The 25,518-nt window shown below is 41.6% G+C and overlaps 1 protein-coding gene across 2 annotated transcripts; it reads right to left on the bottom strand.

Annotated features, from left to right (window-relative positions):
* Positions 1-1,812: 1,812 nt before the first annotated feature.
* Positions 1,813-25,053, bottom strand: LIPJ (lipase family member J). 2 transcript variants are annotated; one of them, XM_047825144.1, is made up of 9 exons: positions 24,946-25,053; positions 24,245-24,362; positions 16,565-16,763; positions 15,779-15,888; positions 11,921-12,057; positions 11,413-11,559; positions 7,385-7,456; positions 3,550-3,621; positions 1,813-2,065 (listed from the first exon to the last, which is right to left on the bottom strand). In XM_047825144.1, exons 1-9 carry the CDS (start codon positions 25,048-25,050, stop codon positions 1,832-1,834), a joined length of 1,194 nt encoding a protein of 397 aa, XP_047681100.1. In that variant the 5' UTR covers positions 25,051-25,053; the 3' UTR covers positions 1,813-1,831. The 2 variants fall into 2 exon arrangements, with proteins under 2 accessions (XP_047681100.1, XP_047681101.1); XM_047825145.1 differs by lacking the exon at positions 11,413-11,559.
* Between the last annotated feature and the right edge of the window lie 465 nt (positions 25,054-25,518).

Below are 25,518 nucleotides of genomic sequence, written 5' to 3'. Positions count from 1 at the left end.
CTCTGGGCTTCTTTTTCTTGGACCTGTAAGTCTTCGCTGCATTTTTAGCTCTCCTCTCTCTCTCTCTCTCTCTCTCTCTCTCTCTCTCTCTCTGAGAGGGACAGAGAAGCGCCAGTGGTGGGGGGGGGGGGGGGGACAGAGAGAGAGAGTCCCAAGCAGGCTCTGCAGTGCCAGAGCTGAGCCCATGCGGGGCTCAAACTCAAGCACCGAGAGATCATGACCTGAGCGAAAACCAAAAGTCAGACGCTTAACTGACTGAGCCACCCAGGCACCCCTCCCTTTGTCTTCAAATAAATGCTTTTAACAGTTGTCCCAGGTCTGAATTACTCAGTTGACTGTTACCAGAAACTTCCGACTTATTTTTAACATCTCAACATGAATAATTCTTCTGCATAATTACCCCCCACATTTGTCTTCTGTGAAGGATCATTTGACAACTTTGAAGGAACATTCTTGAACCCTTTAAAAAGATATCTCTACATGTGCATCTATTCTCAGGGCTCTACTCGTTTAGCACCAAGGATACCAAAGAAAGGAAGGAATGAACTGTATGTAGCCTTAACTGTGACCTTTAAAGTTATGTGCCTTCGCTGCATTCCAGTAATGTGTGCATGTGTTTTATTTCTTCTCACTACCTATGCCTGTTCCATTTATTTTCTGTATAATGCATTTTAAAGCCTGTAAGCCCGTGTTAAGTGCAAAGTTAGCAACCTCAGAGAGAACTTGACTTGGCCTTCAGGCCTCCGTTTTGCTTGGGGCAGGAAACATAATTTTCCAATTCAGGCAATTATAGATTGTTTCTTTCCCCCCGGTATACACGTGGTAAATTTACACTCAATTCCAGAACTCCTCCTTTACGTCTTGCTCTCCCGCAGACTAAGGAAAGCCCGCGAAGTTATGCATTATCCAGGAGTCGGAAGGACTAGGGGTCCAGCCTCCCCTGGGGCATAAGTCCCTGCAAGCGATGTGTCCCTCATCGGCTGCTGATGTCCATGGCTCGCCGCTGGCTGTGGCTCCTGTGATACCTGTTGCATTTACCGACAGCATCCCTCCATCCCAAACCTTAGGCTCCTTCCCAGCTCTGCTGAACGGATCGACATTCTTCTGGTATGCGAGAGGCTCTTGGATCTCCCGTGTGCCAAGTTGCAGTGTGTATTCCGCGAGGCCGCCATCAGTTTGGTTTACCTAGAAATATGCTTCAACCATTGCTACTTGCCACGCACACTGGCCGGAAAGGCAGGCTATCCACCCTGGGAAGTGAGGTATAGCCCCCCACCCCCCACCATGGCTTTTATGATCTGTCCGTCTACTTCTGAAGCGTGGCCGGAAGTGGGGCAGAAGCAACAACATGACCATGACCCTGGCTTCCAGGCACTCTTTCTTGTCTTTTTCCTGCCCCAAACTCCGTTACCTGGCTCAAAAGTGTTTCTTCTACTCTTCACTCGGCGTAGAGAAAACTCAGCTGCACAGCGGCAAACCTTCTTTCAAACTCTTTTTATGTCATACACATTCATATTTCTCAGAGGAAAAGAAAGCCCTTTTCTCAAAAAGTCACCCGTTGCCCTTGAAAATGTTTCAGATTGTGTTCTTAGGCATGCGCGTTACATGTAGAAACTCAACAGACGGCCCTGGGCTGAGTTCGAACCCGCCATTTCCCCCCATGTAATAAATGCCACTGATTTAATGCATGGAAGCCTTGGGGCCATGAAAAAAAAAATACGAAACATTCCAGACTTTCTTTAAATAACTGGAAAAACACACATAGTAAGAGGAGATGATTGGGTTTTAATAGAAACTATGTAGATCCTTCAACACAGAGGACCGTGGTTCTCTACAGAGTGCCTTGGATAATGTCAATGATTTCACGGTAAACTTGATGATACACATCCAATCCGAACAAGAAGTCTATATGATTGTAGGAAGAAATGGTTTTGTGGTAAATATGGTTTGTGATTTCAGAAAGTAGATTATTAATATCTTGAGGATCAGCCAACACGTCACGGGCCCCGTTCCAAGTTGAGGTTGACACATTCATGCATGTCACGTTGTAAAATGGAGAAGTTGTCTAAACATCAATGGGTAGAAACAAGAGTCGTCACCGAAAATGATACACAGAAGGTGTTCTTTACTGATTCTTTAAATGATGAATTAATACACCATTGTAAAATAAGCTGATTCTAAAATAATTATTACCGTGGAAGCAATGGATAGGAAAGAATTGTTACTACGATTTTTTTTCAACGTTTTTTATTTATTTTTGGGACAGAAAAAGACAGAGCATGAACGGGGGAGGGGCAGAGAGAGAGGGAGACACAGAATCGGAAACAGGCTCCAGGCTCCGAGCCATCAGCCCAGAGCCCGACGCGGGGCTCGAACTCATGGACCGCGAGATCGTGACCTGGCTGAAGTCGGACGCTTAACCGACTGCGCCACCCAGGCGCCCCATGATTTTTACTTAGAAATACGTCAGATACCAATCAAAACTGGACAGTTTGCTCTAATTCAGAGCATTCAAACAATCCACAGAGGTATTTGCAGTCTCATTTGTAAAGCGGGAAAGTATTTTAATTTTTTTTGACGTTTATTTATTTGAGAGAGAGGGACACAGTGTGAGAAGAGGAGGGGCAGAGAGAAAGGGAGACACAGAATCCGAAGCAGCTCCAGGTTCTGAGCTGTCAGCACAGAGCCCGATGCGGGGCTTGAACTGACCGTCTGTGAGATCATTACCTGAGCTGAAGTTGGATGCTTAACTGACTGAGCCCCACAGGCACCCCAAACGTGAAAGCATTTTAATCAAAATTTTTGGTGGCTGCATAATTGCTGATATGTAAATGGTAAAAATCAGCGGTCGAAGTCAAATATGACTTTATCGATTCTGATTTCTGATTGACTTCGGAGTTTTACACAAGCCAGCCGCATCAAGCATGGAGTTTAGCTAAGGCAGAAAAGTATGGTGGAAAAGGGTAAGTTTGAAGGAGACAGACCAGACTTCTGTCCCGCTACTCAACAATTTTTACCACCTTCTCATTGACTTTTACATTTTCCTAATTATAATGAGTTTATCTTATCTTCCCAAATACAATAAATAGTTTTAGGGTCAAGAACCATATTATGCTTTTTATTTCTTAGTTAACTAGGCACAGAGTTATGCCTATTATAAACAATGTATATATAATTGAATATTATATATTGAATATATTGAATATATATTGAATATATATTGAATTGAATATTATATATATTATAATTGAATATATAATATTCAATTATATATACAACATATATGTAATTGAATATATATGGGATGAATCACTCTACAGCCTGTCAACTTCTCCGGGCTTATCCAAGATATTTGGTAGCATACAGGGAAAATATGGAAATGCCCTTCTGGCTGGATGAGACAATATGGAGACAAATCACGGTGACATTCACCTGCGGGTTCTTCTGACTCTGTTATTATACTCTCGGGCTTTACATGAACTTTTCTCTATTGCAACGTCATCTGAACTGAGCCCAGAGATAGTTTTTAGCTTAGACATAATTATGTACCTGATTAAAATGCATCCAGTTCAGAACAGGACTGCCCCAATCAAAAGCTCTCAAGCGACTAGAATTAAAAAGCTGAAAGAAAAAATTTTTAAAGTAAGATTATACTCATGTGTTTATTAGCGCGGCAGGGGAGAGCGTGAGGTGTGCGTTGAGTATTGTCTGTTGGTTCATACGCAGGTAGACTTCTTTGCTTCTCCCTTCCTTCGTAAAGGGCAAGAAATGGAAGAGGTAGGAGACGGGGGGCAGGGGACGTACAGAATATGATCCTATCATCTTCATATAAATGCATGTTTCCCCCGACGTCTGCTACCTTATTAAAGGGGGCCGGTGTGCTTGGGGACAATGTCAGGCTTCCCAAGAAATCCCGTTTCATCCACAGAGGTCAAAAGTGAGCGTCTAGGACTAAGTGCACTAGGGCTAAAGTGATACTTTCCTAAACACCTTGCTTCAACCAACAGCGCTCGAAAGAATGGGCCAGAAGCCATCCCTCGCTTCACCCTCCATGCTTGCAGCCTCACCACCACTACCTGCTTTGAACTTACTAGGTCTAATCTGATCATGCCCATTTTTTCCCCCTGACAATGTCTTCATTGCAAGGAGGTTCAGACTCTCGGGTTACTATTTTTTCTGGGATTCTACACCTGACAGGTCTCCATACACCCCCTGCCCCCACATCTTGTCTCATTCTAATTCCCCCCCAGCTCTAAAGCCCTCTCTACCATTGGGAATTCGTCATCAGCCTGTATCTTAAAACCCATTTCTGATGGGCTCCCTCACCTCCTTGTCGTCTGGACCACCTGATTTCCCCGAGAACACTGCTTCCCCTGTAGCTCTTTCCTGCCGCCAAAATGGCCAGGGTTATTTACGACCTTAACATTTGTAGAACTTTGGTCAATTCGGAGAAATTTTCCCATGTCACCTAGGAGCAACACTTGACAGTTGTTCATTTCTATCGTTGAGAACTTTTTTTCACTCGGCTTTTACAATACCATCATTTCTTGATTTTCATTTTTCTCTCACTGCTCCTTTTTTTTTGTCTCTTTGGCATATTCATCCAGCCTCTGCTTCCTGACCTCTGAGCCTTTCCATGTCTCAGCCCTCCAGCCTTGCTCCCCTTCTCCCTATCTGTACTCACTCCGTGTTCTCATCCGGTCTCTTGGCTTTCAATGGCGTCCGTGTTCAAAACGTCCGTCTTCTTCTGTGAGTCTCTTCTAAATCCTAGACTCCCGTAAGCAACTGCTTCTTCAGATTAATCATTCGGATGTCTCACACTTAACATCTCCAAACTACAACATCGTATCTTTCCTCCAAACCCACTCCACCCCCAAACCTCCCAATCTTCTTTAGTGGCAATTGGATCGTTCTGTTGCTTAGGCCAGAACCTCTGGAGTTATCCAAGACTCTCCTCTCTCTCCTCGCGTAGAATCCATCATTAAGTGTCCTTGGCTGCGTGTTTACAAACCACATGTAAATTCAGAATCCAACCCTCTTTACCACCCTTCCTGGGAACACATCAGTGCAGGCCATCACCAATTCTTACTTGGATTACAGTAGTAATCTACTAACTTTCTCACGGCTTCCACTCTTGCCCCACTTCAGCCTATCCAACGTGGCACCCAAAGTATTCCTTTCTTTTTTTTCAAGTAAACTCTACCCCCAACGTGGGGCTCAAACTCACGACCCTGAGATCAAGAGCCGCACACTGTGCCAGGTGAGCCAGCCGGGCGCCCCCAAAACGTAAATTAGATCATGTCCCCTCCCTGCTCAAAACCCTGCAGGGGCTACTCACTTGAGCTAGAAAGCCAGCGTCCTAACAATGGCGCTCTTGTTTCTTTCTGGCTCTATTCCATTTCTGCCCCCTTTTCCTACTCCGCCCTCCCTTAATCACTGACATCAGCTGGAGGGACCTTGTAGCCGTGACTCTCAGAAATGCTCCTGACTAACAGCCTGTATACCGGCTATTCTGTCTGTACGGAATGTTCTTCCCGAGTTGTTCACGTTGCTAACTTTCTCAGCGCCTTTAAGTCTTTTCTCACATGTCACCATCTCATTGAGGCTGGCCTGTGTCTCTATTCAAAAACACAATCCCCTGCCCTGTATGCCTCATCTCTTTATCCTCCTTTCCCCCCTTTATTTTTCCATAGCTTCTAGCCCCTTCTTAAGTTTTGATGATTTACTTACTTGCTTTGCTTATTGGTTACTGTCTGTATATCTACTGTTAGAATGTAAGCTTAAGGAGGACAGGGATACTTAGTTTGTTCACTGGTAAGTACAATGAGCATAGAACAACATAGGGCACATACTAGGTGCTCAATATGCACGCAAAGGTTGCTTCTATTTCCTGCCCTGGCTATCATCAGCAATGAGCTAAATCTAACGGTAAGCCGAAGATTTTTAATAATTTACCTCAAAAGCAATCACTGAACAGATTTAAACAGTAAAAAAATTTTTTTTAACATTTATTCATTCTCAAGAGACAGAGAGAGACAGAGTGTGAGCAGGGAGGGACAGAGAGAGAGGGAGACACAGAATCTGAAGCAGGCTCCAGGCTCTGAGCTGTCAGCACAGAGCCCGACCCCACAAACTGAGAGATCACAAGCAGGGCCGAAGTTGGGCAGTCAACTGACTGAGCCACTCAGGTGCCCCTAGATTTAAACATTTTTAAATGAGAAAGCCCTTAACCAATATCTCAATGAAACTTTTTTTTTTTAAGTTCATTTATTTATTTTGAGAGAGACAGAGAGAGAGAGAGAGTGAGCAAGCAGGGGAGGGGCCGAGAGAGAAGGAGAGAACGAGAATCCCAGGCAGGCTCCATGCTGCTAGCATGGAGCCTGTCATGGGGCTAGAACCCATAAACTGTGAGATCATGACCTGAGCCAAAATCAAGAGTCAGACACTTAACTGATTGAGCCACCCAGGTGCCTCTGTGCTGATAGCTCTGTGGGGCTTGAACTCACGAACCGTGAGATCATGACCTGGGCCAAAGCCGGATGCTTACCCGACTTAGCCACCTGGCACCCCTATCTCAACAATACTTTAAATTCATCGGTATTTATTAAGTTTAAATAACACTCATAATCATCGCCGTGTTTAACTCTCATAATATTTTTGTTAGGTCAGAGCATTATTATTAACTCCATTTTTAAAATTAAGGAAACTGAATTCATAGAGATTAAATGAGCTTGCTCAGCCTCTCACTGCCAGTAAAGTTCAGAGAAAGGACTCAGCATCTGGTGTTTTGATCTCAAGTACAGTGTTTTTTCTAGGATCTTATCCTGGCTCTCAACATTGACATGATATTCACACTGGATTTTTTTCTTCACCAGTATGCATTCAACAAACATTCTTAAGTGTCTGCTATTTCCCCAGAACTCTCAGCCTTGCAAATACAAAAGTGAACAAAATGGCTCACGGCCCTCATGGACTTCACAGTTTCACAGAGGAGAAAGTGTAGTCTAGTGACAGACTAGACATTGGGACACCTGTGTGCTCATCTTAGGTTTTTTTTTTAGAGGAGTAGCCTTGAATTTTGGGGCAAGTCAAATGAGGGGCATGACCTAGATGATTCCTAGTCTACTATTCTGAATTATTAACATTTTCTTATTTGTAAAACAGAAAATAATTATATTGCTCTGATCGTTGCTTAGGTTAGAGGGCCGGATAGATTATGATATTAACATATTATAATCTATGAAGAATTACACGAATATGTAAGTTTCATTTTATCCTTCCAAATTTATCATCCTATGGCAATGGCATGATTCTGAGAATGAGGGGGATAAACCAAGAGTAGTAAAGATTAAAATCGTACTAAAATGCACTTTAAAAGTTATACCTGACTCCAATGAAGCATGTTTTGAACAGATGTCCCTGCTGGGTTATGTGACATGTACACATCCACACGACTCTGAGGGGTTAAAAAATTATTTTTATGCTTAGCCCAATCATAGAGAACATAATCTTTGATATTTATTAAAGTAAATAATTGTAAGAAAACGTAAAGTTATTTTTAAACAAATAATATAAACAAAAGATTAAATTATATTCCACTAAATACATAAATGTACTTACTACATGTGTAATTTTTACATTAATGTAGAAGCTATTATTAGATTTCTAAGTTACATAGTCCGTCATCCCATATGGAAAACATTCAGAACTCTTGGAACTCACATAGATATACATCCTTTTTTGAAGGCAAAAAAACAGAAAATATAGGAAGAAGTTACCAGGGGGCACTGGGGTGGCTCAGTTGGTTAAGCATCCGACTCTTGGTTTCAGCTCAGGTCGCGTTCTCATGGTTTGTGGGTTCGAGCCTCACATCAGGCTCTGTGCTGACAGTGTGGAGCCTGCTTGGGATTCTGTCTCTCTCTGCCTCTCTCTTTCTGCCCCTCCCCCACTCGTGCATGCTCTCTCTCTCAAAATGAATAAATAGACTTAAAAAATTAAATTAAATTAAGTTAAATTAAATTAAAATTTTCCAGGAAAAGTAGACAAGAAAAAAACCAAAGACCCCTCAAAAAAGCAAAGTACTGAAGCCAGTTTTCCTTCAAGTTCTTTGCCAGCCTTAGAGGATCTGAAGTTTCATTCTGAGAACTTAGCTAGTTGAAGAAAACAAAAATCAGCCCAGGGCCTGCCAAAGGCAGTTGGGAGATTTAATAAGAAACTCTCTCTGTGACAAACTGGGGTCCCGAAGTTTCACACAACTCAAAAATGAAGCGACCACAAATAGAGTAGCCTTCATGTCAACCTAGGTTTGCATTTGCCTACAGGGTCCCTGGGAACCTCAGTCAGTGACCAAGACATATAACATCAATGTTATCCTATCAACGTCTCAGCATGTTATTTTAAGGAAATCAACAACCCCCAGACTGCTTCTAAAGTCCAGATGGAGAAGCAGAAGACCCAGAATAGCCAACACAATATTGTGAGGGAAGAAGAAGGTTGGAGGACTGACTCTAATTGACTTTAAGACTTCCTACAAAGCGACAGTGATCAAGACAGTGTGGTATTGGTGAAAGAATGGACAAAGAGATCCATAGATGGAACAGAGAGCCCCAAAATAGACCCCCATAAATAGAGTCAACTAATCTTTGACGAAGGAGAAAAAACAATGCAATAGAGACACAACAATCTCTTCAATAAATGGTGTTGGAACACCTAGATAGCCACATGCAAAAAGAAAAAAACAAAAAGAATCTAGACACAGACCTTACACCCTTCACAAGAGTGAAAGGAGTCAAAATGGAATACCGACCTAAATGTCAAACTCAAAACTATGAAACTCCAAGGAGGTAACATAGCAGAGAGAATCTAGCTGGCTTTGAGTTTAGTGATGACTTTTTAGATACAATACCAGAGGCACAATCTGTGAAAGAAAATAACTGACAAGCTGGCCTTCAATAAGCTTAAAAATTTCTACTTTGCAAAAGACCGTATCAAGAGAATTAGACGACAGGCCGCAGACTGGAAGAAAATATTTGCAAAAGATACATCTGTAAAGGATTGTTACCCCCAAAATGCAAAGAACTCTTCAAACTCAACAATGAGGAAACAAACAACCCAATTTACAAATGGGCCAAGACTTTAACAGGTACCTCATCAAATAGATACACAGATAGCAAATGACCATGAAAAGATGCTCGACATTATACGTTATCAGGGAAATGCAATTCAAAAGAACAGTAAGAGATGACTATACACCTGCTAAAATGATAAAAGTCCAATACACTGTGAGCACCAAATGGTGAGGATATGGAGAAGCGGGGATTCTCATTCATTGCTGAGGGTAACGCAAAATGGCACAACCACTTTGGAAAACACATTGGTGGGTCTCTTATAAAGCAAAAGGAGTCCTTAGCATACAATCTAGCAATCACACTCCTTGGTATTTACCCAGAGGAGTTGAAAATGTACATTCACACAAAATCTGCACACTGATGTTTATAACATCTTTATTCATAATTGTCAACACGTGAACCAAAATGTCCTTTAGCAGGTGCATAGGTAAACTGTGATACATCCAGACATGAGAATATTTCTCAGCACTAAAAATAAATGAGCTACCAACCCATGAAAAGACATGGAGGAACCTTAAATGTGTGTTACTAAGGGGAAGAAGACAATCTGAAAGGGTTACAAACTGTGGGATTCCAAGTAGGAAAAGACAAAACTGTGGGTACAGTGAAAAGATCAATGATTGCCAAGAGCTGAGTAGGCAGGGATGAATCGGTGAAATACAAAGGATTTTTAGGGCAATGAAACTATTCTATACGATACCATAATGGTAGATACATGTCATTATACATTTGTTAGAATGTAGAACGCCAAGAGTGAGCCCTACTGTAAACTATAGATTTGGGGTACTTACGATGTGTCAATGTATGTTCATCAGTTGTAACACATGTAGCACCCTGGTGGTCATTGTCATGCCCAAGGCCATCTAGGTTTTTTCCTCATGTTATCTTCTAGGAGTTTTACAGTTTTGCATCTCACACTTAGCTCTATGATCCGAATTCAAGTTAATTTTGTGAAGGGTGTAAAGTTTGTGTCTAGAAATTTTTTTTGCACGTGGACATCTGCTTGTTCCAACCCCAACACCATTTGTTGAAGAGACTGTCATTTTTCTATCGCATGGCCTTTTCTCCTCTGTCAGAGCTCTGTTGATGATACTTATGGGGCTCTATTTCTGGGCACTCTATTCTCTTCCACTGATCTAGTAGTTTCTTCTCTCACTCATTCCACACTATGACTGTAGGTGACTGTAGCTTAATAATAAGTCTTGGGGTTGAGTAGTATCAGTCCTTCAACTCTGTCTTTCCCTTCAATACTGTGTTGGTAACTCTCAGTTTTGCTTCTCTCTATAAACTTTGGAAGCAGTTTGTCAATATCCTTAAAATAACCTCCTGGGACTTTGATTGCGATTGCATTGAATCTATGGACTGAGTTGGTAAGAATGGGCATCTTGACAACTTCTCTTTCTTTGAATGAATAGATTGGTTCTCACTGAGAAATTATTAAATCGTACAGGTGCAGGAACCAACCACTAGTCTAAATGCTGCAACTGCCCCTGCCAAATCTGGATTTTTAAATCTAATGTGCTGAAAAAGTCTTAGAGTGAATGCCTACATCTGTAATAGAATGTAGATACAACCAATCCATAGGGCCTCGGTAATAGGGGCTTGAGCACTGAAACAGTTTTCCACTGCAGGAATTTTGACAAATGCCAGGAGCATGTAAGATAATTAGCGGGCACTAATGCTAATTACAAAGAGATCAACAAGAAAGGGAAGGAATGTTAGGAACCAAGATATAAGAGTAGAAGCTGTGGGAGCGCCTGGGTGACTCCGTCAGTTAAGTGTCTGGCTCTCGATGTTGGCTGAGGTCATGATCTCACGGTTCATGGGATCGAGCCTCACGTTGGGCTCTGTGCTGACAGCATGGAACCTGCTTGGGATCCTCTCTGTCCTCTCTCTCTGCCCTTCCCCCCACTCATAGTCTCTTGCTCTCAAAATAAGTAAATGAACTTAAAAACAAAAGAGTAGGAGTTGTGACAAACAAGTGATAGAAGACAAATACAAGAAATTTTGGGAAACTAACACCCAGAAGCAAAGACCAGTAAAGATACCCATCACAGCGGCTGCCCTCTGTTCTTTACAGAGAGCAAGACAAATGCGAAAGCAAAATTATCTCAACGTACTAATGCTGATCAGTTTCAGAATGTTGGTACAGTCACAAAATCAGAAAGACTAAGAATCTAACTATCAGTATATATGGGAAAATCACAAAATAACACACAAGGCACTGTTACGAGCTGCTTTCTAAAAACTGACAAAATACATTTCAAATTCAACTTGTTCTTACCATATTTAAGTTCTCCAGGTCACATCCATACATCAAAAACAAGACCTCACGGCAAATCTTGCCAAAAATCTTTAGTGGACACAGCTTTGAACCAACAAATCTTTTAAATGAAGTATTAGGTAAGAAGGCTTTGTTGCCAACAAAAGCCTGTAAAATAAATTTACTTTATTTGTATTTGGAAGACCAAAATAATCAATCAGGAAATGGTGTGATGAGTTCACTATATTTATAATCAAACGCATTATCTCACATTACTTTAAAACATTTACATTAAGGGCAAAACTTGGAAACACAAGGTAGAGATAAGTTGACCGCTGGATTTTCCTTCATAATAACATGTCCAAAGGTATTATAAGTAAAACCCTATTCCTTTGTAGAAACAAAAGCAAGAATCCAGTGCAAATAAAATCACAAAATTAAATTCACACATAGCCAAGACCTTTCGTTTTGAAAGGAGAGAATATTGTCATTTGGATTGTCAACTACGTAGAGGAAAGGAATAACATACCTTTATCACTGACTTCCACTTGTATGCCATTTTGATTAAAGGGCTGTTTGAGTATTTAATAGAAAAAACTGGAGCTAAGGCAAAAAATATTTTGACTTTTTCAGCTATCTTTGGTATTGTGGAAAATGTTATGAAAGCTGAAAGAAAATAAGACAGAGATTAACTACTCTTATGCAGTTACTACCATCGTAATAAATGACATCGTGGCAAACAAGAGTAAATTCAGGGGCGCCTGGGTGGCTCAGTGGTTAAGCATCTGACTCTGGTTCAGGTCATGATCTTGTGTCAGCTGTGCTGACAGCTCAGAGCCTGGAGCATGTTGGAGATTCTGTGTCTCGGTCCCTCTCTTCCCCTTCCCTGCTCTGTCCTCTCTCTCTCTTTCTTTCTCTCTCTCTCTCAAAAATAAATATTCAAAAAAACAATTTTTAAAGAGTAAATTCAATAGACTTTGAATAATTGACTTGCTCATTTTTTTTCTTTTAAAAATTTTTTAATGTTTATTTTTGAGAGACAGACAGAGTGTGAGCTGGGGAGGGGCGGAAAGAGAGGGAGACACAGAATCCGAAGCAGGCTCCAGGCTCTGAGCTGTCAGCACAGAGCCTGATGCGGGGCTTGAACTCACCAACCGTGAGATCATGACCTGAGCCGAAGTCAGACTCTTAACTGATCGAGCCACCCAGGCGCCCCTAAGAGTGGACATGCTTGTCTCGCTCCTGATCTTAGGGGAAAACTCTGTTTTTCCCCACTGAGTATGGTGTTAGCTAAGGGTTTTAAGTCTACCACATTCTTGAGGGTAATCCTTTTAACTTTGAGATAAAAACATTTAATAAAATGTAGGTCACTTCCTCTAGTATGACTTCTATCACAATTGGTTAGCTCTATTTATTTAAGTTAAATCCACTACTAAATGTAGGCTTGTACTCTGGTGTAAGTACTCTGATGGACTTAAAGTCCTTTATTTTTATTTTATTTTTTTAAATACTTTTTTAAAGTTTATTTATTTTGAGAGACAGAGAGTGTGAGTCAGGGAGGAGAGAGGAGAAAGAGAGTGCCAAGCGGGCTCTGTGCTGTCGGCGCAGGGCAAAAATGGGGCTCGATTTCACGGACTGTGGGATCATGACCCGAGCAGAGATCATAAGTCAGGTGCTTAACCAACTGAGCCACCCAGGCGAAGTCCTTTCTTTTTATTTATTTTTTAAAATTTTTTTATATTAAATATAATTTATTGTCAAATTGGTTTCTTTAAAAAAATTTTTTTTCAACGTTTATTTATTTTTGGGACAGAGAGAGACAGAGCATGAACGGGGGAGAGGCAGAGAGAGAGGGAGACACAGAATCGGAAACAGGCTCCAGGCTCTGAGCCATCAGCCCAGAGCCCGATGCGGGGCTCGAACTCACGGACCGCGAGATCGTGACCTGGCCGAAGTTGGACGCTTAACCGACTGCACCACCCAGGCGCCCCATCAAATTGGTTTCCATACAACACCCTGTGCTCATCCCAACAGGTGCCCTCCTCAATGCCCATCACCCACCCTCCCACCCCCCATCAACCGCCAGTTTGTTCTCAGTATTTAAGAGTCTCTTATGGTTTGCCTCCCTCCCTCTCTGTAACTTTTTGCTCTTCCCCTCCCCCATGGTCTTCTGTTAAGTTTATCAGGATCCACATAGGAGTGAAAAGATACGGTATCTGTCTTTCTCTGCCTGACTTATTTCACTTAGCATAATACCCTCCAGTTCCATCCACGTTGCTGCAAATGGCCAGATTTCATTCTTTCTCATTGCCAAGTAGTATTCCATTGTGTATATAAACCACATCTTCTTTATCCGTTTGTCAGTTGATGGACATTTAGGCTCTTTCCATAGTTTGGCTATTGTTGAAAGTGCTGCTATCAACATTGGGGTACAAGTGCCCCTATGCATCAGCACTCCTGTATCCCTTGGGTAAATTCCTAGCAGTGCTATTGCTGGGTCATAGGATAGATCTATTTTTAATTTTTTGAGGAACCTCCACACTGTTTTCCAGAGCGGCTGCACCAGTTTGCATTCCCACCAGCAGTGCAAGAGGGTTCCTGTTTCTCCACATCCTCTCCAGCATCTATAGTCTCCTGATTTGTTCATTTTAGTCACTCTGACTGGCGTGAGGTGGTATCTCAGTGTGGTTTTGATTTGGATTTTCCTGATGAAGAGGGACGTTGGGCATCTTTTCATGTGCCTGTTGGCCATCCGGATGTCTTCTTTAGAGAAGTGTCTATTCATGTCTTCTGCCCATTTCGTCACTGGATTATTTGTTGACTTACTCATTTCTTAATTCCCTTATCAAACATTTACCAATCACCCAGTATGAGACATGCATATCAATCACAACATAATGCAGATTATTAGTATTAAAAATAATACCTAGATCATAAGTTGTGATAAACCAGCAATAAAACAGTCTTGTTAACACGTAGTTTAAAAACCAGAAACAACATTTAGCATTTGTATAAGTAGCAATGGTGAAAACACGCTAAGTTGATTTTTCTGGTATTTGAATCTTACACTTTAGGTGACAGAGTCAATAAATGTCAAATAAGTTTAATATTTACTTTTAATTTATTTAAAAATTCCTTGCCTTCTTGCACAGAGGATACCGAATGCTGGTTTATATTATATTGTTAGTTTAGAGTCACTGATATGACACTTATTTGTCATCTTATGAAGCTACATATTTGCACATCTTAAATATTTTTATAGCTTTTCTGTTTTCTGAGTTCCGAGAAGGCAAATAACCAAAGAATTATATATCATAGTATGAGTCGATAAGCTCTAACACGTAACCCACTTGCTTCTTATTTCATGATTTTCCAGGATTCCTGGTTCCGGATAACCGACACATGGCTAACTAACATCAGAGAACAGATCAATGGAAAATGGGATTAGACTGTTACTCAACACATCTTTTAAAGCGGGAAATGGGGGACGCCTGGGTGGCGCAGTCTGTTAAGTGTCCGACTTCAGCCAGGTCGCGATCTCGCGGTCCGTGAGTTCGAGCCCCGCGTCGGGCTCTGGGCTGATGGCTCAGAGCCTGGAGCCTGTTTCCGATCCTGTGTCTCCCTCTCTCTCTGCCCCTCCCCTGTTCATGCTCTGTCTCTCTCTGTCCCCCAAAAAATAAATAAACGTTGAAAAAAAAATAAAGCGGGAAATGGAATATTCTCATAAGAAAATGATAGTTTTCAGCCTAGAACAGACTCAGTTAATATTGGCTTCTATCATAAAATGGCCTTTGTAACTTCCAAAGTGGAAAGGGTGAAAGTACAAAAGTTTAGCATACCACGTAAGAGAATTATGTTAGGTCTTAGGGAATGTATTTGTTTTCCTGAAAGTGAAGCTGTGACGCATGAGCCAGAAGTATGACGGCCGTGAGCTGTGGGCAGCTCTTTTCTAGTCGTCTTTAAACATGTGATGACCTTCCTCGCCCTTGTGCACATCTTAAGTCTCATCCACCCTGAATGCATAAACATAAACTTCCCTTTCAAGTCTCTCCCTCCCAACGTCCTTTGCTACATTTAAACAATAAGAGTCGGTATGAAATTTCTATTTGTAGCCCAAGAGGTAGCCATGATCTCGAGATGCATGGCCAACTTTCGTACCCTTGGAAACCAACAAAACCGCAAACAACATGTTATTGACAATCCATTGTTTGTGACTAGAGAAGATAAGGTAGAAGGGAAGGGGGGGGGGGAAGCTGCCAGGCGCTGCTGGGGCATTCCTGCCTCCGGCTCTCCTTTACTTCCCTCGAAGCTCTGGAAGTTCACCCACACCCTGGAGAAGGATGCCTGTAGACCCTGCAAGAGTCCTTAAGGAACATTAGCACCATACCGATAGTGGTGCCCTGGGAATGGCCCACGTAAAATATTTCCTTTTGTCCCGTGTGCTTCACAATGAAGTCAATGGAGGCGGGGAGGTCGTATTTAGCCATTTCATCAAAACTACAAAAAAAAAAAAAAAAAAGACAAAAAAAGAAAAAAGAACGTTGAAATTCCCTTGCTATTAACGGGCTGTTAACACAAACTTCCGTGAGAACACAAAGTCAAGGAAATAAAATAGCCCCAAGATAGTCTTTAAAAAAAAATTTTTTTTTTTTTAATGTTTAGGTATTCTTGAGAGATAGAGAGACAGAGCATGAGTGGGGAGGGGCAGAGAAGAGAGGAAGACACAGAATCTGAAGCAGGATCCAGGCTCTGAGTTGTCAGCACAGAGCCCGACACGGGGCTCGAACTCACGGACAGCGAGATCGTGACCTGAGCCGAAGTCGGATGCCCGACCGACTGAGCCACCCAGGCGCCCCTCCCTAAGATAGTCTTATAAAGAGGGTGTTCGTGTATTCTATGTACAGGGAGATACACTAAGTGTAATGGAGGAAAAGAATGGTTGAAGGAAGGGTGGGGTTGGCCAAGGAAGGTCACTACTGAAAAAGGAGAAACATGCTTAAAATCCGACAAGCACTCTTTAATTTTCAAGCCAAAATTTGCATCCACGTTGATGGTCTGTTAAGAGACCTGACTGAGAAAAGAGCCGCATTCTATTTCATTTCATTTAAAAACCAAATCAAACGTTCAATACGCTTATCAAATAAAAGGAAACATTATTTGAGTTTATTGGTACCTGAAGGCCCAGAATTCTTTGGAGTTTGTTTTCAGGTACAGGTGTTTCCTGGACCACGTAGTCCCTCGGCTGTTCCCCAGCCACACGTCATAACCGGCATCGGCCAGAATGAAACCCAGGCTGTTGTTGGGAAGGTTGGAAATCCAGCTGCTGCCAGATGTCAACAAGCCATGTTGCAAGTATACGACAAGTTTCTGAGCTGGAAAGAAAGATGCAGAGAATTTCTTTTTAAATTTTATAATATCTGGGCGCCTGGGTGGCTCAGTCGGTTAAGCGTCCGACTTCGGCTCAGGTCATGATCTCGCAGTCAGTGAGTTCCAGCCCCGCGTCGGGCTCTGGGCTGACAGCTCGGAGCCTGGAGCCTGCTTCGGATTCTGTCTCTCTCTCTCTCTGCTCCTTCCCCAGTTCACACTCTGTCTCTCTCTCAAAAATAAATAAAGATTAAAAAAATTTTTAAATAAATTTTATAATATCTGTGTAACTAGCTCATGGGAAATTCAATCTTTAATACATGACAGTTTGGAGATTAAAAAAATTTGTTTAATTTTATATTGTAGAGATAGGGTAAATTATTAATGTTTAGTCCCATTCTATGTCAGAGATATAGAGATACATGTCAGAGATATAATGTGTTAAACACATTAATTTATTTATTTTATTTTATTTTATTTTTTTAACGTTTATTTATTTTGGGGACAGAGAGAGACAGAGCATGAATGGGGGAGGGGCAGAGAGAGAGGGAGACACAGAATCAGAAGCAGGCTCCAGGCTCTGAGCCATCAGCCCAGAGCCTGACGCGGGGCTCGAACTCACGGACCGCGAGATTGTGACCTGAGCTGAAGTCGGACGCTTAACCGACTGAGCCACCCAGGCGCCCCTAAACACATTAGTTTAAACACCTTAGTTTACTAATGGATATTTTTCAAATGACCAAGTGCATAATTAGGCCGTGTCTCATTTAAATACATCAACTTTTTTCAAAGTCTATTTATTTTGAGAGAGAGAGAGAGAGAGAGAGAGAGAGGGAGAATGCATGCAAGGGGAGTAGGGGCAGAGAGAGAGGGAGAGAGAGAATCCCCAGTAGGTCCCGTGCTGTCAGTGCAGAGCCTGATGCAGGGCTCGAACTCATGAGCAGTGAGATCATGACCAGAGCTGAAATAAAGAGTCAGATGCTTAACCGACTGAGCCACCCAGATGCCCCTAAATATATAAACTTTTAAGGATTATTCAAATATCTAAGAGTGATGGGAGCACTCATATCCATTTTAAATAGCATATTGCATAAAATATTATATTGTATATGATTTTCCCACTCTTCCATTTCGTAAGATGACTTTATAATCACATTTTCACAGACATATTCAATATATGTGTTATCATTAGAACCACTGTGCTAGTTACCCAACGGAGTTCCCAGAACTCTGATTATGCTTGCAAGCTTTTTGGGAAATAACACCTTTTGAGTAATGTTAAATGTGCTCACGAGTAACTTTGTTAAGCCCCGAATTGTGATTTACGCATAATCCGCATCATTAGCGTCTACTGCCCCAATGCTGTGGGCGCCCCGCACAGACCCACTGACCAGGCTGATGTTTGCGCCCACCAGCTATCGTGTTACCAAGCTGTACCCGGCTGCCCCTTCTCGGGGGAGGCTGAGAATGTACGGTGTTGGCTGAAAGGGAGCTCCCACACCACAGGAGGAAGGAGGCCACCTTCTCAACCAACTGACACAAAGGTACAGAGAGCTGAGTCCCTTGCTTCTGGGTTGGACCAACTCTGATGTACTTCGTGTTGTGTATCACCCCAAGGGATGGAAGGGGAGGCTAGACTCCAGGCGAGACCACATATTTGCTTAACTCCTTCCTCTGCTCTCTTCTTTTTTAAAAGTTATTTATGAAGAAAATTGTTTTTAATGTTTATTTATTTCTGAGAGAGAGATTATGAGCAGGGGAGGGGCAGAGAGAGAGGGAGACACAGAATCCAAAGCAGGCTCCAGGCTCTGAGCTGTCAGCACAGAGCCCGATGCGGGGCTTGAACTCACGAACCACAAGATCATGACCTGAGCTGAAGTCAGACGCTTAACCACTTAGAAAGCCAGGGGCCCCATCCTCTGTTCTCTTCTGCTTCTCCTATCTCCTTTTCCCTGAGATTCCCCTCAATAAATCACATACCTTCAAATCCCTGCCACGGGCTCTGTTTCTAGGGAACTTGACCTAGACGTACTACTGAAAGTGACCCAGGAAGTAGACATTTAAGGACGGGATGTGGAGTTGGTTTCCTTGCTGGTTGGCCGACAATGAGGACCTGTCACTGATTGTAGGTAGAGACTGAAAGAACATTGGATGTTGTGGTGCTTAGCCCAGTGGCTAAGATATTCATGTTTCCTGTGCCGATACAGGAAAGGGGTGACTGGCTTGCTCAGTATCTGTGACAGTGAGGAAGCACAGAGGAAATGTAATTATGAGGTCTGGGGAAGCAGGCGGCTGTTGTTGAGTGCCAATGGTGTTTTAAAGAGAGAAAATTGCAGACCCGGGGCAATCACTCACCACTTCAAAGCAAAGGGTGCAAGTCCTAAGACCTTTTCAGTGGCATTTCAGCACCTCGTCGTCTACAGTCAGAGGGCAAACTGATTTCAACCGGAATCATGGTCATGAACTAATTGCCAGGAGAGTGGGACTTCGGGAAGGTTGAACTGTCAGCGCTGGAAAGAATCTATGTCATATTTGGGGCTTTGACAGGGAAGTAGGACTCTGAGACTGTCTGAATGAGAACTTTGGAAGCTTACATTTCAGGGTTCCCTGAACCCACTCCTCTTTGTTCGAGCATAATGCCCCCTCTGACTTATCTTTCAGAACAGGTCTTCTCCTCCTGAAGATCCTCCCCAGTGCCTTCCTGGATACTCCATCACCAGCACTGGTTGAGGTCCCCAGTGGCTAGACTGGAGCGTGTTGGGTCTGCTGAGGGAGAGGTGAGATTGTAGGCTAAGAGAGCTACAAAATCTGGCTAATACGTATATGACCGCAGAAGTTGGAAGAGTCCGCCTAAATGTTAGATAGAAATGAAACATATACATACGTATATGCTGGATAAGGGAGAGTTTGTTCATACGTGAGTGCGTTCCTACGATACAAGATTTAACACAGCCGCAGTGGTTCCAGGGGTCAGTCCTCATACTCTGCCAGGGTTTCTCAGAAGCTTAGACAATTCCAGAATAAGAAAGCAGACTGTGGCAGAAAAGATACGGAGGCTAATCTATTGAATGAGAAAAGAACACCCACCAACTGATTTAACGTGCCTTGGGAGAGCCCACAGGATAGAACACCTACCAGGTTGAAAAAAATACTCTGGTGAGGACATCAGCAAAATTTAAAAGCTCAGAAGTGGAGAACTTCTATTTCCGTTTTGGGATGTATAATAAACTGGAAAAAATATTGCTTTTATATATATGTGTGTATATATATATATATATATATACACATATATAATATAAATATATAATTATGTATTATTATAACTATTACTATATTTAAATTATATTTATATTTATATATAATTATTATAATTATATTTATTATAACTATATATTATATAATTATATTATATATTATATATAATTATATTATATATTATATATAATTATAAATTATATTATATAATATATATTATATATTATATTATAATATATTATTATAATTATATTTATTATAATTATATTTATATATATCTTTATTATATATTATAATTATATATAATTATACTTATAATTATAAATATTATTATAATTATAATTATATATATTATAATTATATATATCATTATATATGTATATTTATATATATAAATATATATATCCCTGATATATATATATATACACACATATATATATATAATATACAAATCAGGGAGCTGATTCACAGAGCAAAAATCTGGCCCCAAATCTGAGGAGAGACAGGTGCTTACAGGGAAAGAGGAGACATAGCCCTTCTTCATGGGGGATACCCAATATGAATAGTTTGGGAAGAATAATTGAAGAATTAGTGAAGGCCAGTTCTCTGGCTCCAAGGACAGGACAGGGTGTGAAGGACAGGGTACAGTCGAAATGGGGAAAGTCCATATCATCCTATGAGCTCCATCCCATGAACCTTACATGAACTTCACAGAAAAGATTGGAAAGAGTCTTACAGAAGTGTCCATTGTGGTGCAGTTGTCGTAGGAAGGTAAGACACTCTCCTCTGGTCTTTTCCCCATCTGCCCTCCAGAACAATACTCAGTCGGGGGAGGGAAACAAGTACTTCCCAGGGCACACTAGCCAACCAAAAGCGCATAGGATGACTCAACAGCAGATGTCAGCTGGACAGTGGTCTTGGCCACCCCAGTGCTATGCAGGGGGCTCACAAAAGGAGTGGCCATAAAGACAGAGATGTAGACTAAACTGGCTGCCCCAGTTTGGGCTTCTCACCAAGGAGGAGCCATGATGACAGAGATGTAGACTAAACTGGCCCCCCAGTGTGGGCCCCTGACCAAAGCAGATCTAGCTACTGCCCGGGCAGTATGTCTAACCTGTCTGCAAAGGAGATCTTACACAGTAGCACCCCCTGAAAAGACCAAACCAGCCGCTTGGAGGCCAGTTGTGTACATCAGACCCTTTCTCTCCTAGAAAGGGCCACAGTGCACTTTGACCAGGATTGGTATCTGTTTCTGCTATGATTTCCCTTTCTTACCACACAGAACCACACCCGGCACTACTGTTCAAGAGTTCACGGAATGTCTGATCTACAAATATGGAACCCCTCATGACATTACTTTGAATAAAGGAATTCACTCCAGGTCAAAGAGGGTGCGTTCATTAGAAGGCCACTGGTTTTACCACATAACAACCCTCACGAGGCTGTCAGCCTCGCAGAGCAATGAAACAACACCCCGGTAGAGAAGCCACCTGGGAGATGAAGTCCTGTAAGCACGGGTTTGATCCTTCAGGACTCATTATATACCTTAAACAAACGCCCAGAACATAGTGCTGCTTCCCCTAATTGGTAGAACACATGAATCTGAGAAATAAGGGATTAGGTGTGACACTAATATCCAGTAACTCACTCAGGGGTTTGCACTTTCTGTCCTCACAATTTAAGGCTCTTCAGATCTGGAGGTCCTGGTTTAAGGCAAAAAACACTTCCACTAGCTCATGAAGTAAACATCTAAAGAAAAGAAAAAAGAAAAGAAAAGAAAAGAAAAGAAAAGAAAAGAAAAGAAAAGAAAGAAAAGAAGAGAAAAGAAAGAAAAGAAGAGAAAAGAAAGAAAAGAAAAGAAAAGAAAAGAAAAGAAAAGAAAGAAGAAAAGAAAGAAGCAAGCTATGACTGCCGCCTGGTCACTTTGGGCTCCTCATGTTGGAAGACTTGGGGGCAAGGAAAAGAATCACTACATGGGCAGGAGTAATGGGTCCTGATCATCATGAGGAGGTAGGGCTTCTGATGCAGAATGAGGATAGAAAAATACATTTGGTATTCATGTGATTCACTGGGATATCTTTTGTTGTTACTCCCGTGCCTTGTCTCACCTGTAAGTGTGTAAATACTGCAACCGTGACCTGTTATGGACACGGTAGCCCTTAGGGATGAGGACCTGGATGGCCACATCAGGGAAGGCAGCTCAGAGGGAGGGGAATCGACACTGGGTAATACAGTTGGGAATGTATGAGTACCAGTCATGGCCCTAGGGTCACCTGCAAAAGCAGATGTCATAATTTCTTCCCCCCTCCCTCCTCTTGTAAGTTTTCCCAGAAATTCGGACCTTCCAAAATCCTGGAAAACCTGTACCGGGATGAAATAAACTTAATGTGAAAAACAGACGGATCTAGCAACACAAGGGGTGCACTCTGTTATTTTGGTGCCCCATCTAGATTTCCTTTACTAAGCAGGGGGACCGTTCTTCTAGTTGCTGTGGGTTTTACTTTCTGAGTGTTCATTATTGCCCCTTTCTCTGTAGGATTGGCCCCGGGCGAGTGGCAGTTGCCTCACGCAGGAGATTATATCTATTTCTATGAGTAGCCTTCAGGCAAAGGTGTGGCAACATGGAGAGTGAGGCTAATTCCCTAACTTCAAGGCGGGACCACTTTGGTAGTCAGTTCACGGACCCACGAGCTCCTCTGAGATCAGATTGCATCTGGACTTAGCTGAGTCCCATCCTTCCTTAGCTCCTTCCTGCCCTCCCCTGATTTCCACAGGACCTTCTCCTGACAATCCTACCCTGATTTCCACAGGACCTTCTCCTGACGGTAGACCAGCAATAAATCACATGCACCTGAATCTCTGTCTCTGGCCCTGCTTCTAGACAACTCTAAAGCCCTTACTGCATTTTTAGATTCCCTTTGAATATTTTATTACAGTATTCGTGAAATTAGATCATACCCTGAAAAGTGATCACTATGATTATGTTAAATCTATGTGAATATTTTCTGTCCAGTAGCTGTGACCTTTATAGGGATCCCAAATTACATTGGTCGAGGTGGTTTCAAATTAATATCTTCTCTGAAATGTACTTTAATGTTCAAAATGAGAACTTGAGACGGTATTCTATAATATGAGAAACATTCTTTTCAGGGAGAAAATCTAAAGAGGAAAGAAAAAAAAAAGGCTGATTGTTGTTTTTTAAATTCTCTTTAATGTTTATTTATTTTTGAGAGAGAGAGAGACAGAGCATGAGAGGAGGAGGGACAGAGGGAGAGGGAGACACAGAATCCAAAGCAGGCACCAAGCTCTGAGCTGTCTGCACAGAGCCCGATGCGGGGCTCAAACCGACAAACCAGGAGGAGATCATGACCTGAGCCAAAATCAAAAGTCAGACGCTTAACCGGCTGGGCCACCAAGGCAGCCCAAAACAGGTTGGTTTTTATTTGAGCAATTAGATGAGTAAGCAGAAGTAATCTGTTACATATTCTGCTCATAAGTGGCCGATACAGAATTATAATCCTCGTGACAAATTTTAGTGCTTTATGTTTTCACCTCACTTTCTGACAGTGATGTACCTTATTGTTGGAGTAAAGAACCATGAGGCTATTACCAACCTGATCTCTTTGCTATTCGTAGACAAGAGAGCCGAAAGACGAGGACAGAAATTTTTACCAGCCATTTTTCAAACCTACAGAATAATGTTACCCTGTTACATTTCTAACCCCTCATGAAACAAAGAACTTGTCGTGAATCAACACGTATGAGTAGAGTGATCCACAAAGAAAACGTGGAACAATTTGTGTTCCACCTCACTCTAAAACCATTCCAGAGGCTCCTGGGTGGCCCAGTTGGTTAAGCATTGGACTTTGGGTCAGTTCATGATCTCGCGGGTCAAGAGTTCCAGACCCATGTCGGGCTCTGTGCTGACAGCTCAGAGCCTGAAGCCTGCTTCAGATTCTGTGTCTCTGTCTCTCTCTGCCTGTTCTCTGCTCTCTCTCTCTCTCAACAATAAATAAACATTAAAAAAAACACACACACAACAAAACCCTCTGTGAACCGGAAACCAGTGGAAAATCACATTCTCTTTTTGAGGCATGTAGAGACTTGTATGCGAAGTTTTCGGTGCACTTAATCTTTAAATGCTTTTCTTGTCCTAAACTTACTGAAAAGAAGTGGCAAAGTGAAGAATCTCAGGTCCCAGAAAGTCACCAATGTGTTCTCGATTGAATATTACCTGAATTGTCATTGTTCGCCTTCCCATAAGGAATTCTATAAAGGCCAAGGATATAACCATCTTCAGTTACAACATCATGCACTTCACCTGGGTAGCCCCAATAGGAAATAATTTGGCTCTAGATAAAGAAAAAGGAAACCTTTTGGTATGTTGGTCTGTTAATGTAATGTGATAACAATGTAACCTATTAATGTAATAATGGACCTTCATACCGTCTCAACATTAGGACTATTTTTTTCACTAGTTCATTGATGCATTCAGTAATAGATATTTATAGAACACCTACCAAGGTGTTATACATTATATTCATCAGTCTTATACATTATTTTTTTCTAACTACTAATCGGTCATGCTTTTACTCAACCAGATACAATTTAAAAATATATGTTTATTCAAAGATGTTTGTATGTCTATGCTCATAGGTAAGCTTAGGTCTGAAATTTGTATGTTTAGGCGTGTATACAAAAGAGAATTTGTAAGTCCTCCATAAATATTTATATATGTTTTCATCCAGGGACAAAATAAGCCTAAAGCTACAGAACAGTAAATGGGGACTATGGGCTGACTCATATCAAAATATACGAATGCGAGGATATAAATTTGACTGCAGATCTATTAAAATAAAAGCACCCCCTAATTAAAGGAATAGCAGTATTCCCTGTTATTTTTGGCAACTTAGCATTTATTTCCTAGCAGCTTACGATATTCATGTTTGCTTCAGGGTTTACAGATCTTCGGGATCGAAAGGCACCATGAGTAGTCCCAAGAATTAAAATGAAAGACATCACTTTGAAAAGGTACCACATTTGGGATCTACATACCAAAGGAGACATTAATACTATTAAAATTGCAACAAGTAATAACATTTGACTATTTGAATAATTCTGTGAGTTAAGGAATGTTACCAGTTTCAGATAAGAAAGTTGAAGCTCTGAAAAATTAAGTAAGTTGTCTAAAGATACAGGGCGTTCTTGGCCGTCAAGATTCAGATTCGTTCCTGCTTCATTCTCAAACCCATGCTTTTCCAGCCACCCTATTTTGTAGCGCAAACCCCCTCTTTGAAGTCTCCATCATAGAATTGCCTAGCCCAGTTCCAAAAACTTTATCATATACTACAAGTTCATTGATAGCTGAATTAAGGATGTAATAATATTCTTACCAGGCTAACACTTATTTAAAGTGTGTTTAAAGGTTGCTGGGTTTGGGGGAGGGCAGGAGGACAGGTGAGGAGATTAGGAAGATTGGATAACTCAACTTCCATCCAGACTCTCAGC

This window comes from Prionailurus viverrinus, chromosome D2 (genome assembly GCF_022837055.1).
Source record: "Prionailurus viverrinus isolate Anna chromosome D2, UM_Priviv_1.0, whole genome shotgun sequence".
Lineage (NCBI taxonomy): Eukaryota > Metazoa > Chordata > Mammalia > Carnivora > Felidae > Prionailurus > Prionailurus viverrinus.
Note: the sequence above shows the minus strand (reverse complement) of the source record. Positions and strands in the feature narration are given on the sequence as shown.